Genomic DNA, 14,430 nt, shown 5'->3' on the forward strand with positions numbered 1-14,430 from the left:
GGCCTCCTCATCCATCAACATGCGATTCAACGCTCTTCTCGCCCTCTTCCTCAGCGGCACCGCCTTCGCGGCCGATGCGCCCAAGAAGGTCAGGATTCGCGGTGTCAGCCTGCTCGGCAGCGGCTGCCCTGCCGGTACCGCCGACGTTCAGGTCGACGCGACCGGCTCCCTCTTCGAGGCCACCTTCTCCCAGTACGAGGTCGAGACTGGCCCCGGCACACAGCCCATCGACTGGCGCAAGAACTGCAAGCTCACGCTCAACATGGAGTTTGACGAGGGCTTCCAGTACGTCGACCCCTCCTCCCGACTCCCCGTTATCACGACGACCCCTTCGCCATCAACGGATGTGACGTGGCGAGTCGAGTCCGACGGGAGATGATGACTGACGCTGCGACCCCTAGGTTCACCGTCTTGGACACCAACATGATCGGCTTCGCCGAGATCCCCGCCGGTGCCAACGGCCAGTGCGTCAACACCTTCTCCTTCACGGGCAACGGCCTGGAGCGGGTCGACTTCGCCATCAAGCTCCCCGGAAAGTACAGCGGACGCTTCAACCTCGAGTCCCACCCCGGCCTCACCTCCTGGTCTCCTTGCGGCGGCAGCACGGCCATCCTCAACATGAACACGGCCTGCAACATCTCGCCCACCAACCTTCCGGCTCTCATCGCCGTACGTCGTCCCAGCTTTGGTTTCCCGCCGAAAGAGTGGCAAGATGCTAACACGCCCATGACAGGTCGATCACATCAGCGGCAAGCTCACCGTCAAGTTTGCCGTCCAGTGGAGAGATTGCCGCAAATAAGCGGCTTGAACGGTTCGGCTGCCGGAGACGAGCAACGGCTGGCGACCAGGGGCCTTTTTCATCATCTCTCAGCGGGATATGCCCACGAGTATCTTTATCACCAGACAGGTTCCAAGCAAAATATGATGAAGAAATGAACCGAAAAAAAAATCGGACGATAGTGACCGTAACAAGTGACCACTGCCTTGCTCCCGAAACCGTTATTCGACGGACTAGTTCCCAGTAGAATATGGTGAAGAAACGAACGGAAAACAGAAGCGAACAGTTCGTGACAAGCGCTCCCTGCCTTGCTTCGGAATCCGCTGTTCGATGTTGACACATGACGGTGGAGTCCGTCCATATGAATAGGAAAGGATGACACTACCGTGCATGTAAGTACGGTGACACGTCCGATCCCTGTTTGGGCACAAGTTGAGGGGTCTCGGTGGATCAGTCAGAGTTGCAAATTGGCGTTGATAGGCTGACGAGTTGATCGTTGCCCCTTCGCGCAGCTTAACGCCACAGGGTCCGATGGTGATGATGCTGAGTCCTCGGGAAGCCAGGAGCGTCAACGCGGGTGATGGAGCGGACAGCAGCGATACGGAAGAGAAATGCCTTGGCGTGGGCCTCGGGAGCATGGTCACATAAACGTAGATTTGCTGCTCCACTCGGCCGAGCAAGGTCAAAGAGGAGGCCATTAGTCGTCACGCGCTCTACAGTCTGGCGTCGGCGTCAGCATGTCAATGGCACTTGTCGTCGAAGGTGCAGGTGGCAGGCCGGCCTGGTGCTTCCCATCCTCAGAGGGCTGTCTCGCATCAGGTTGCAGGGTCGATGGCAACATAGGGCTGTATTGAGTAGTTCGAAGCTCAAACCGAAACCGAGGGTATCTCCTCTCGCGCCGTTCGATCCATATCCGGAAGCACAGTCAAGAATAAAATCCAACGAAGCGTGGACATTTCCCAATTCATTCCATTTCCAACATGTTCATGAATTCAAGGTCAAAAAGAAAGAACCCTTCGCATCTCCATTCGATGCCCGCGTGCGCGCGCGGGCTCGAGACTCGGGCGCAGGCGTATCCGCAGACACAGTCGTAGCTCAGGCAGGCATGGGCGGGCCCGTCGTCTTGCGGGCGCCGCCCCTGAAGGCGCTCATGCCGGTGAAGACGGTGAGGACGGTGAAGATGATCCAGATGAAGAAACCGAAGGCGACAGCGGCCTGGGCCGTTTGGATGGGCGTGCACCAATCGCCGGAGCAGTGGGGGACGCCGATGTAGGCGGCGACGGCGATGCTGCCGGCGAACCAGAAGATGGTGGTGATGACGAGTAGGACGAGGGCCACGAGGGAGTGGAAGAGTTGTTCGACGATGTGGGCGATGACAAGGTAGATGAGGATCAGGATCGACCAGATGGTACAGAAGAGGAGGAAGGCTATGGACGAGGGCGTCGTGGACCACCACCAACCGCCGATGTTGGTCTTGCTGACGACTATGGCGACGAGACGAGTTAGAGACAACTCGAGGCAGAAGTTCCGCATCGCATACGAGCTTGTGGAGGGGGAGGGGAGGAGAAAAGTAGAAGGGGATGCTCAAGGGAAAGCAGAACGGGAAGCTCAGCTCAAGGGGACGCGAGAAAACATAACGGGAAGCTCAGCTCAAGGGGACGCGGGAAAACATAACGGGAAGCTCAGCTCAAGGGGACGTGGCAGGGCAGGGGGGGGAGACGTACCATAACTTGTCAGGCCAAGCTCGATGATGAGAAAGACGCCGAGGACGGCGTAGAGGATGAGGGTGATGGCGGAGCCGAGAGCCATGGCCACGTTGGTAAAGAGTCGTTGTTGATCAAGGTGTGGATGCGGATGGCATGGGCTGATTGCTCGAGTGTGAAGTGCGGGAGGGGTTGGATCGAGAGAGGAGAGAGGAGAAGAGAGGGTGGGAAAAGTGTGGGATAGAGGAGGATAGAAAAAGGATTAGAGGATAGAGACGGAGGGGAGGGGGGGCGAAGAGCAGGTTGGCGGCCTCAGGTCGTGAACCAGGCATGCTTTTATCCAAACGGACGCGGATGAGGAAGGAATGCGTCATTGCCAGATCGAGGCGGCGAGCGATCGGGTGATTGGTCGGCGAGCGCCTAGCATCAGACGCCATCCTCCGCCGCGGCGTAATTAGCTGGTGGAGGCTCTGGGCACGACTGGGACTTTGGGCGCTGTAGGGAGGGATGGCTGGTAGGGGAGCTGCTGGAGCTCGAGCTCGAGCTTGCACTGGCGCAGGAACCGTCCAGGGTTGGCGGTGGTTTGTCTGCTCCAACAGCTGCGCCCACCACCTCTTTCGCGCTAGCCGCACGGTACTAAGCCCTACATATCGCAGTACCTACATCGTCGGTACCCAGTAGGTATCGTTTCCGGGCCCTGTTGGCTCAAGAGATGGCCGTCATCAGCCGCACTCCTTTCTAGTGCTCTGCGGGCTAGCGCCTTTGTAGTATGAGCCCAGGAGTACGGAGTGCGCTGCATGAGTACTAGACACCTAGTAATTACAGGTTAAAGCACGAGGCCAACGAGCCGTTGGTATCGTTTCTTGGTTGCCAGTGTTTATTTGTTCCTCGTACAAGTAGGGCGCCAGCCCTTCAGTGCATTTTAGTGCCCGACCTGGACGAGATCCGAACCGTCCAGCTGTCAAGTTGGCCCTTTTGAACCGTGATCGAGTGATTCAAGTCTATTGCGTGCCGTCCGAAATGGAGCAGGGAGCGGCGAAAAGCAAATGCCGGTTCCTATTTATCCCGAACACGGCACGGCCGCGCAGCGATGACGCATGCGTTGAGGTCATGAACGGGGCCCTGTACCCGCATCGCACCGCCTGGGCTGAGCTGCCTTGCGGGTTGCCTTTGGGGGGGGGGGGGGAGCGCTGGACGGGTAATACAGTGTAGATGTGGGGGGGCTTGCCGTGGTAGATCAGTACTAAAGTACTAACTAATGTTCGTACCGTCTGCACGCCCAGCGTAGGATGCAAAAGTATTATTTCATCGCAAAAATACTACTCCGTACTGCTGTATCTACCAACTAACACGACAGGTACAAACACGAACAGCACGATACCGCACGCACTCGCTGCATGTGTGTCGCTGTAATACATGATATCCGGTAAAATCGTTAGCTCAGTCGTGCTGTGTATTGGTACCTGGCCATGCAATAACCGGTATCTGCTGCAGCGCGTGCAACGCGCCGGACGCAGCTGTTGGCTCGTAGGCCCATGGCGAAGCGACTACGCACATGCCAAGCTCAGCCAATGTGGGCGTGGACATGATGTGCTTGTAAGTACATGGTACATGTGCATTTTACACATGGGGGGGTTGATACCACCTGGAGGGAGCCTGTATTAATGTTCCGATGCACTGCACCGTCGATCGATCCGGCACTCGGGACAAGGGGACGAAGCCTGCAATTCTAGTGCCAACAACCCCCCCATACCGTCTATGATCCATGCAAGTGCCGTACAGGTACTGCATACTCCGTACTGTAATTGCGCCCCAGGTAGCACACCAAAATCTGCCACAAGCTTGGTCTCACCCGCCATCCGCATTCGTTGGTACCATCCACTGAACTAGTACTCCGTACGATGGCAAAGGTTGTGCAGCTCTCGACTCGAGTACATCGAGTCCAGGTACCGGATAGGTATCGCGAGCCACAGTGTGCTCGTATTCGTATTCGGCTTCGCTCATGAAGCTTGCACACAACGCACCCGAGACGCAAGATTCCTTTCATTGTTCGCGTACACCTTCTACCGATGCTCATGCACTGGGTACTAATAATAAACATCTACGGACACGCGTCCGCAGAGCTGTGCCCCAATCTGCCTGGTTGGCCAATGAATAAGTGCATGCACTTACGTCCACTTGCGGAGTAATGATACGTGCACGTTACAGAGAGCTCCATACGGATACGAAGTGATACAATTCTCGGTACTCGCACCGCCACAGTCGACCAAGCTCCTGTTCAAGGACCCCAAACTCGGCCACAGCAATGCTGTCGTCATCCCCTCACCAACTCCAACATCTCCTCTCCAAGACCCTCACCCTTCCGCTCTCCACTGCGCTCTCGCTCTGGCCCTAGCAATGCGTGCCAAACGAAGCAACAGCAACGGTGACCAAGCCGTCATCCTGCGTGCACCACACCCGTCCTGTTCTCTTCGATAGTTCCCCGCTGGGCTTCGGAGACACGCACCCATCGTCCAATGCTGAAGCGAGATCAAGCCGCTCCCAGTGTACGATTTCGTGCTCGAACGCGACTGAACGAGACTTACCAACGGCCCAGGAGAAGATGCGGACCGAAAGCATGCCGTCCTCGCCGTCCATCCTCGTCGGAAGGAACAGCTGCATAGAGGTCGAGCCAGCAGCCACGGCCTCGCCCAGACCACATCCTCCGATTCATGCCTTGCCGTGAGAGCTGTTTCCTGGTCAATCATGGATGCGTCTTCCCATGCTTGCAGCTTCAAACTCGCCGCGATAATGCCCAGTAGCGATTCCTGACGGGCACGCGCCCCTGCCGAGTGCCGACCCTTCCCAACGCCTGCTCGGTCAGGTCGGCTCCATGAGGCTTTGCACAGCATCGTAAGACACGCATTGTCTAGCACGCATGGTTCAACACACGCACAAGTCCCGAGCCTGGGCAAGGAAGGCCTTCCAGGCCCGCCCCGACACGCCGACGGCCGGCTGGCTCGAGTTGCTTGCGCCGTCCCATTACCCGTGTGCCGTTGCCGGGCCTCGCCCATGCCATCCTTCATGGGCTGTCTTTCCCGGGCCGATGGAGGTGAATGGCATGGGAGCGGCGGCTGAAGAACCTCGATCAGTCCCAGAAGCATTGCCGTTCTAATAATGCCCGACTGCTGCGAGTCACCATACTGCTTTGGCCGGTTCCGTGCACCGAGCACGCGCCCAGCCCGCATGCCGACGCAAATAAAAAAGAAATGCCATCGCTGCCACTGTCGAAACGAACCGTTCTTCGTTTTCCGTTGCACCCCGCACATCACCCTGAAAAGTCAGCATCGCGTGGTCAAGGTGCCCCGGCCGCGACATGACCCTCCTGAACTCACAAGCGTTCCTTCATGCCCGGTCGGTCAAGATCCCCGGTCGCGAATTGACATCCAAATTGCCGTCGCGTCGGTCCGTTTCGTCCGTCTTGTGTGGGAATAAAGTTTACAATCCATCCCAGTTTAGTCGTCTTTTTCCTCCTCCGCTCCTTGCATTAAAGTCACGGCGATCCTTTTCCAGCATCGCTTTATCGGGAGCCATCAAGCTTTGTCGGAGGAAGGAGAAGGAAAGCATCCAACGACATCGTATTGTACCGTCCGTACTCGTTGTCTCCGATCGGTGCCGGGTCTGGTTCGTTCGCAAGACGGCTCGTGAAGCCATGAGATAGCAACACACCCAGCGCCCTTGCTAGCTGGACCGTTTGGAGTTGATCATCAGTGAGCCCTCCGACTTTCTGCTTGAATCGATCCCAAAAGACATTCTGCAAGGTGTCGTAGTCCTCAAATCGCGTCCAGCCGTCGCGCAGATCAAGTTTCCCGCTCAGGGATTCAAGAGAGTGCAAGTTAAGCCCGAACGGACAGACTTCTGCTTCCGCCCAGTCGATGACACCAACGAGATTGCAGGTTGCCGGGTCCACTATGATATTGCAAGCGCCAAAATCCTTGTGGAGGAGAACCATTGGTAAGGATAGGATGTTGTCAACAGAGTCAATGCAGGTTTGGATAACAGGTTTGAATCGGTAAGGAAGCGCCGAGGATAGGGCTTGCAGGTCCTTGACGTAAGTTTGCCTCAGACCAATGCGGTATTCTGAGCTGACGTGCCGGGAAGAGTTCCAACACAAGGCCACAAAACTACAAACGGTATTAGCAAACTGCTCGATCCGTGGGATGAATACGTACTGCGCGACGTCGCCAATGAGGTTCTTGCGCCAGTTGAAGTTTTCCGGGGAATTTTCTGGGACATCATGGGCCAGGACAAAATCTAAATGTGTCACGCCACGCATCCGGCTCATCAGGTAGACGTGGAGTCGCTCCCCTTCTCCTCGCCCCAGCCTGCCTTCAAAGGTCGTCTGCGTCGCTAGAGGTCCAAATATATCTTTCACTTGAGACATGACGTCGGCTTTGAGTGCTAGGGACTCGAGTCGGAACTGAACAACATGTTCTAGTTCAGGGCCGGCATAGACGGAGTAACTGCACATGTCCTGAACGTCGACAGGGACGACGTTGTCGCCGGCGAGCTCTCATGCCTTAGCGTTGCATTCGACACGTGTTGCCGATGATTTCTTGAAAAATGCATCCATCTCTTCTTCGACAGAGTACTCCTGATATGTCTTCATGACGCTGCTGCTTGATTCTCTTGACACTTGAGGAGACCGTACGCTGCAAGGACGGTGAGAGGCTCGAGAAGGTTGTTTAATCGCTCTTGTATATTCAGAGTATGGAGACAAGATTACCACGACAAGTGTACCTGTGGGAGATACTCCGTACGTATACTTATCCGCGCACGCTTCCATTACTACCGCCAATGCTCCTCACTCTGGGCGGGGAGGTGCCACGTCGTTGGGGATCCCTAGATGCTGTGCAGAAGTTCCTAGCTGCGTTGGTTCGCCCAAACACAGTACTTTTGTCAGCTAAATGCTAGGATGCAAAATGATAGAGTCTAACAACTGTTGGCAGGCATGCAATGTTGGCGACCTCAGACATATCTTGACAGTGTTGTACGCACTGAGCAACTGCATCAACGTGCAGATCCGAGTGCATGGCTGCAAATCATGCTCTCGAGATTTTACTGCAGGAGGCTCCTTGACATCCTATTTGCTCTAGTGACATCAGTCAACGCTGTAGCTCTTGTTCTAGCCCCTCCATGCTTACCTCACACCTGCTTCGGAGATCAGGTTGTGGCCTGATATCATTCGCCAGGGTCTCGTCTCGGACTTTCCATGGATTCCTTGAAACAGAAGGCTCGTAGCACCCATCCTGAACCAACAGGTAATTGTATTTTCTGGCATATCCGTTGGCTCGTTTACCCAGCAGGTGAGTGGGTTGTAGCATGCCAACCATGGGCAAACAATAATACCGTATTTCCTTCTTTACCCTGACAATCTTGTTGGGCTTCGCGGTCACACCACGAGTGCTAGGCCGCGATATCAAGTTTGGAGACAGGCTATTCAAGAACAGAAATGAGTGGTAGTCTCGTGTACCTACCAAGAATGCAAGAATATTATTCTGCTTCGAGGGCATTCAAAGCTATAGGTGTATTTGGCCAGAAAAACAGGCGCCGCGTGCATATCGCCAGCAAAGGCCATTATTTGGCTACGAGTAGGACACGCACCCACCGTGGGTAGTTTCTAACGAATTGATCGCTCGAATACGAAGAGTTGAATGTCCTGAAGCGTTGGAAGTGTTATTTACAATGCACGGAAAATGATGACGAGGGAGGCATCCGTCGCAGTTTTCCAGCTGCCTCCAGAATATCTGCCGATCGAGCCCGGTGAACGGCAGCATACCTGTAGGAATACCGCCGAAGAGTTGAACAGACTGTCTTCAAGAACTACTCATCTTTTCTTCACTTTAAGCACCCTGGTTAAACAAGATACTGCGGCTCAGGCCTCCTAGTGATCTTCTGCATATTTATTGCTTCTATCCTGCATATCTGCCACCTATGCTCGTCATCCCCGAACCCCTACTTCATCCCTTTCAGGTGCACTTACTCAGTACTACCTTGGTACTGATTTACTGCGTCATGGCCCAGTCTCTCACTGGCCAGGACAATGTGGTCGAGACCGTATGTAGCCCTTTGACGCCCTGGTGATTGTCTCAACAGGACTGAAGGGATGCGCCAAGGTTTGACTTTCCTCCTACACCTCCTGAAACCGTTCTCAATCGTGCAGTCATGTAATTCTTCCGTGGTATATATTGCCATTCGTTACGTCCTTGCCCTTGACGGCTGCGCATTACTCGCAGGTGTCGTCCCTGATCCTCGGCGGCATGGATACCTATGGTCACTCCCTCAGTTAAATCGTACCTCGGCCTTGCCCGGCAGTCTCTGCTAGAAAGACCTCTCAACAGGGCAGTGAGCATGCCTCAAAGCTAATATCTGAGAGCGTGGGGCTACTCATGAAACTTGGTATACGTAGCATTCTGCTTCGCTTGTCTCCTTATCTGCCACCGCTGCTCAGCCTTGTGTTCCTGTTAGAGATGGGGGGGGGGGGGGGGGGGGGCGTGGCTTGAAAGGATGGTTGGACTTTGAAGGATGGCGAGCAATCGCACAATGATGGTCAATGAAGTCCTCGACAGGTAATTTGTGCTGGGGATGTGCAAAACAGGACGTCATGTGAGAAAGCGCAGGGAGCTTTCGAGGAGGTTCCTTGTTGATTCTGAATTTTGACCACTCTTGTGTTCTTTTCGTGCATGTCTCTTGAAGCAGACCACATAACACAAGATTTCAATTCATTATTTTGGTATATGGCTATAATTATTATATTTGCCTCGTTCGTATAGCCTTCGTATGCGGCAAAACGTAAGCACGAGAGCCATCATCACAAACCTATGCCAAAGCAGTTGGCATAAAACGTCACCGTCGCGCTCCAATCTGAGAACATACCCACCACATGCGCCTGCTTGTACAGTACGTCAACCAGCTCGTACATGTCGCCGTCCTTCGTTACAATGTCTCTAATGGGCGTGTAGTAGTAGTCGCCGTTCTTGTGCACCGCCGGAAGCGGCCCACTTCGCTCAAGACTCCAAGTGATGACCCTGAGGCCCAGCTCGCTCGCTCGACGAGCATACTTGCTCGGCACGATGGCCCCGTTTCGGCTCTCCACCAGATAATGGAGCGGCGGAGCAATGGTCCGGACACCATTCGAGCGGTACCCAGCCAGGTTTTTGATTGCTTGAGCGTAGGTCTCTGGAGTCTCACCCGACTGGTCCAGCAGCAAGGCATTCCTGCCAAACGCCGGTTCCGCTTCGATCCAGTAGAGGATGTCGGTGAGGTAGAAGCTCTGCGCCATGACGCGTGATGCAGGAACGCCGGCACGTTTATAGTTGTCTATAAACTGCTGCGCATACATGGCATGGGTGTAATTACCCTCAAACGGCATCTCGACCTGGGGCACCTTGAGCTCGGGCGAGTGTCGCAGACCCAACGACTCCACCAAAGCGATGTGCTCCTCGTGGTCGATGACGGTACCGCAGGAGTCGTACAGACTAGTCCGCCAGCCGGGGATACCGCCAAGGAAATCGACCGGATTCGTGGCCGAACTGTTGAAGCTATCCATCTTGGCACACAGGGACTTGAACTCCTCGAGGGTGATGTCACTTGTGCAGCACTTGGCCGATGCGGCCTTTCCACCTGCGGCCGCCCGAAACGGCTGAGTGCACTTGGCGTTGAGCTCCGGGATAGTGACGATATTCGTCGTCGTGTGCAGATCGCATTGGCTATGGCGGCAGACGAGGGCACGGTCCTTGGTGAAGGAGACGTCGCATTCAAGCACACCGGCACCCATTCGAGCGCCGGCGAGGTTGGACTCCCTGGAGTGCTCGGGGAATTGCAGAGGGGCACCGCCTCGGTGGCCAATGGACCATTTGGACGACTTCATCGGTTTTTCCTTGCACTTCTCGAGCTGAGACTTCAGCGGGCCCTCTGTCATGCTGTCGACGAGAAAGTACGGCCGCGGACCAAGTTCGATCTGTTTCATGGGCAAAGTTCGCGGTACGGCCGAGACGGCAGCAATGCCGTACACGGCCAGAACCAGCCAGAGGTTTTGGAGCATTGAGAAGCCGAGTGTGCGTTTCCGCTGTATCACATATGGGAAACCACAGTACAGGGGAGACATGAATTTACGATCCCAGGGCACTCGGACATCTTATACACCGCCATCGAACGGACATGCACCCATCTACGGCACAATCTAGGGCAATTTCAATGTTAGCGGCATACACGTATTATACCGTATACGAGCGTACGCCAGCATGCTCCAAGTCCATGCAGAGCAACGGGGCTTGGTCCTGTCGGGCGGGGCTGGTTGCTTATCCCCTGACGTAAATGCTACCTTGATCTTGATGTCACTTGTTCCCAGCCCCTGCTACAGCTTGGCCTTCACGTCTGGCTTTTGACAGTTCAAGGGGGGGGGACATGCTCGGAAGGTACCGAATAGTCGTAGGAGAATCCACTAGTAATGGCTTGGATTTGCCATATACATTCACCAACTTGTCGCTGCATGCTTGTAAGTAAGGTGGAAAGCTTTCAAGGACGGCACAAATTCAAAGCTAATTTGCGACGGAGCCTTCCGAGCTGACGGTGTGGGACTCATGTGTAGAATGTCGCAGTCTAAGGGGTTACGATGCATTGTACCAACTAAATCTCACCAAGGCGACAGGATTACTGCAGAGGAGGTCTGCTGGCCTTCAAATGCATCGCCGGGCACAGCGTTGGAAGAGAATGTATGAATATAGGTGAAAAAATAATGAATTCATGTAGATTCATTGGTCTATGTATTAATGCGATCGAACTTGGAAAGGGATGCTGCTGACTCCAAGGCCAGCTACTTCTCGCTCCCCGTCTGTACACAAAGCTTTTCCAGCAGTCTGCTAAACTCAACCGACCGCGTATCCACCATTCTCCAGAATAAGTCGGCAACCCAGAAAATAATGACAAACGTGAACAAGTTTCCGAGAAAGCACCCGGCCGCCCACTTGGTCGTAGTTTCTGTCCCAAAGTAACGCCAAATCGCAGGGGTAATGGCATAGCTAATCATATGCACGAAAGGCCCGTGGACAATGTACAGTGAGTAGCTGATCTCGCCCAAGTACTGCGCAAATCTGGTCAAAAAAGGCCGTTGAATGGTTGACGAGTTGCACACGGCCCAGACGGTGATGATGGCGCCAGCACCGTGGATGAATCGTTTCCTGTCCTCACCTTGGAAGTTTTCTGGAATTAGCGACGACAGCCAGGCGTAGCCAGGCGCCGCGTGGAAGGCCACTGGCGGGCATGACATTAGGTACAGGCCAAGTAGAAAGATCACTGGGGGTGCGACGGTCTTCATTTTTCGATGCAGCATCGAATAAAGGCGGATCGTCGAGCCATTACCAGTCTCGTCGGCCCATCTCACCAGGATATTTGCTGCATCTCCCCCTTCCTTCTCGCTGCGTGCGTTCGTGACCATGTCGATCTCGGCGAGCCAAGCGCCTGCGAGAAACAGGACAGCCTCCCAGCGGGTCCAGGCAGCGGCGTACACAATAAGAGCGAACATGAACAGCCAACGGCACGAGGTGCGGAAGGGGGCAAAGGCAACGAGTGCGAGTGTGACAAGAACTGAGCAGCGAAACTCTTGCGGCACCGTCCAGAGATGAGGATCATATTCGCCAAAGTAACCCTGGGGACCCCAGAGGTTGAAGAGGGGCGTTACTCGGCTCCGCCAGTCGTCTAGTTGTGACAGAAAGGTTGGCTGACGGACTGGTTGGTAGTCTACGTAGTAGAAAAGTTCACGGTTGGCGGCGATGTTGGCCCGTCCAGATTCCCACCAGCCCATGTGTACGGTCATGGCCGTTACCAAAGTTGCCACCAAGGGGGGCATATATAACCTGACGCCGCGTCGCATCAGACTCGAGCTGACAGTCTTGAACAGATCATCCCACCGGTCCTGGCGCATGAGACGCAATGGCTTCAGAGATATGACATATCCGCCGACGACGAAGAAGATGCAGACCATGGCGTGGCCGGCATGGACGATTCGCAAAAATGGGAGTTGCAAAATCGACAAATTCTGTCCCATGTATCCATATCCGAGATCTACCGTTATCGAGTAGGCCCAGATGGTGTGGAACAAGAGAACGATGACGGCGGCGATTCCTCGGAGCCCATTCAGGCTTGACGTTGGCGTAAGCTTCGGCGATGGCGCGGTGCGACCCTGGAGAGCGCGAGAGAGATAACTCGGGAGAATGATAAGAAAAGCATCCTTAAAAAAATCCATATCGATTTTTTGATTCGGATTCAATCGTGAGAGGGGGCATCATATCAGCCGTTTTCGAGCCGTAGAATGATGCCAATGTGCGAGAATACCAGTAGCACACAACTCGGGGACAACAACCAGTTGAGCTGGGCATCAGGACGAGTGACGGCGGTTGTTTTGTAAAAGAAATGAATTATGAGTGGGCACATGAAGAGCTGTTGATAATCGACCGCAAACATGAGGTGATCACACGTCATGCAAGCCAGATATTTCAGTACTTACACGGCATGGTTCTGTTTTAGGTCAACATATTAAGCTTCATGTTCTAGATATGGCGACGCAATGCAGGCAACCCACTTGATTGAGACTCCCTACCTCGAAACCGGAGGACCATACCCGCCTACTCCGTACTTCCTTACACTTTTCATACACACACAAACTTTATCAGAAATGATTCATGCAACTTTCTTTGGCGAATCCTTATTGGGAGCACTGTCTCAAAATTGTCGCGAACCACACACTTCAAGTTAAACCCTGCCAAAGCCAGAGAAACACAGGGAGGGGACGAGGCGGAGGAATCTGACTCCCGAAGACTCTTCAAATGATACGCATAATACGGAGTAGATATCATGAAAGGAAATGAGAAGCGTATCAGCAGTACTTGTACGGTAGTGCTTGTACCTGCCAATGCACCGGTGCGCCCGGGGTATTACTACTTGTAGTATTTTACTTCGTACTCCTGCACTTAAAGATACTTTACGGCAAGCCTACCCTACCCTGCCATTGCCGAGTCATTTCAACCAGAAGTCTTCATGACGAATTGTCGGTCGTTGCTCGAGCCGGCAACGCACTGACATGCGATAGTATCCCACGAGCCCAGCAGAGATTGGTAGCAGTACGGTAATGTTCCTCGGCCGCCTTGAGTTTCAGAGGAGGCAACGCCAACTTTTCATCACCATTTTCCTGATTCGTCCTCCATGTCATGTTAATCAGTCCATGTACTTGCAGTCCAGTACATGTTGGCCATGGGGTGGAGTAAGTGCCGAACTACACTCTCCGACAGGGCAGCAGCCCATTCCCAACGACTTATACGTGATCTCTCGTTTCCTGCCCGCGAGAACGGCGTCCATCGTACGAGTACTTGTCCTGTGCACATTTCACCCAGGACTACAAGCACGAGTACTGTACAAGTACCCCTAGTTGTACATGTACAAAGACAAGTAAAGCAATACACGAGCGCTCGACAAAACGGTAGATTATAAGTATTACCAGAAGTGGCAATGGTGGGTAGATGCACAAGGCCAGGATGAAGTGGGAGGGGGACTATCGAAAACCAGTCGAGTGGCAAACGCGCAATCACATGACCAGCTGGACCCTCACGGACCAATTAATACAGCTGCCAGAGTACTCAGTACTAGTGTTCGAGGGATTTTATCTGCATTTTCGTGTTATGTGGTTGTGGTCATCTGTTCTCGTACGACCATAGACTGACGAGGTATTAGGGTTGACTCCCGTCGTCAATGGAGGGTGGTGGGCTCGGTCTCAACTGGCCTGGCATGATGCTGGGAGGGAATAATGCTTGCATGAATGCGACGATTGGCACATTTATATTAGCAACCTGTCGATATAGGAAGGTGATGAGTTACAGAGTTGATTTACCGTACTAGTATGTCCTTGCCCTGTCCATG

The 14,430-nt window shown here is 54.0% G+C and overlaps 5 protein-coding genes across 5 annotated transcripts; 1 reads left to right on the plus strand and 4 right to left on the minus strand.

Annotated features, from left to right (window-relative positions):
- Positions 1-19: 19 nt before the first annotated feature.
- On the plus strand, positions 20-799 carry DCS_06349 (uncharacterized protein; the record flags this gene model as incomplete). Its single annotated transcript, XM_040803639.1, has 3 exons — positions 20-285; positions 402-669; positions 734-799. The coding sequence occupies 3 exons, from the start codon at positions 20-22 to the stop codon at positions 797-799; spliced, it is 600 nt and encodes a 199-aa protein (XP_040653743.1).
- A 1,074-nt stretch (positions 800-1,873) lies between these two features.
- Positions 1,874-2,587, minus strand: DCS_06350 (uncharacterized protein; the record flags this gene model as incomplete). Its single annotated transcript, XM_040803640.1, has 2 exons — positions 1,874-2,262; positions 2,503-2,587. The coding sequence occupies 2 exons, from the start codon at positions 2,585-2,587 to the stop codon at positions 1,874-1,876; spliced, it is 474 nt and encodes a 157-aa protein (XP_040653744.1).
- A 3,453-nt stretch (positions 2,588-6,040) lies between these two features.
- DCS_06351 (uncharacterized protein) lies at positions 6,041-6,991 on the minus strand (the record flags this gene model as incomplete). Its single annotated transcript, XM_040803641.1, has 2 exons — positions 6,041-6,644; positions 6,693-6,991. 2 exons carry the CDS (start codon positions 6,989-6,991, stop codon positions 6,041-6,043), a joined length of 903 nt encoding a protein of 300 aa, XP_040653745.1.
- Positions 6,992-9,331: 2,340 nt separating this feature from the next.
- Positions 9,332-10,564, minus strand: DCS_06352 (glycerophosphoryl diester phosphodiesterase family protein; the record flags this gene model as incomplete). The annotated part of the gene is made up of 1 exon (XM_040803642.1): positions 9,332-10,564. One exon carries the CDS (start codon positions 10,562-10,564, stop codon positions 9,332-9,334), a length of 1,233 nt encoding a protein of 410 aa, XP_040653746.1.
- Positions 10,565-11,335: 771 nt separating this feature from the next.
- Positions 11,336-12,763, minus strand: DCS_06353 (uncharacterized protein; the record flags this gene model as incomplete). Its single annotated transcript, XM_040803643.1, has 1 exon — positions 11,336-12,763. One exon carries the CDS (start codon positions 12,761-12,763, stop codon positions 11,336-11,338), a length of 1,428 nt encoding a protein of 475 aa, XP_040653747.1.
- Positions 12,764-14,430: the final 1,667 nt, after the last annotated feature.

Source organism: Drechmeria coniospora, chromosome 03, assembly GCF_001625195.1.
Source record: "Drechmeria coniospora strain ARSEF 6962 chromosome 03, whole genome shotgun sequence".
Lineage (NCBI taxonomy): Eukaryota > Fungi > Ascomycota > Sordariomycetes > Hypocreales > Ophiocordycipitaceae > Drechmeria > Drechmeria coniospora.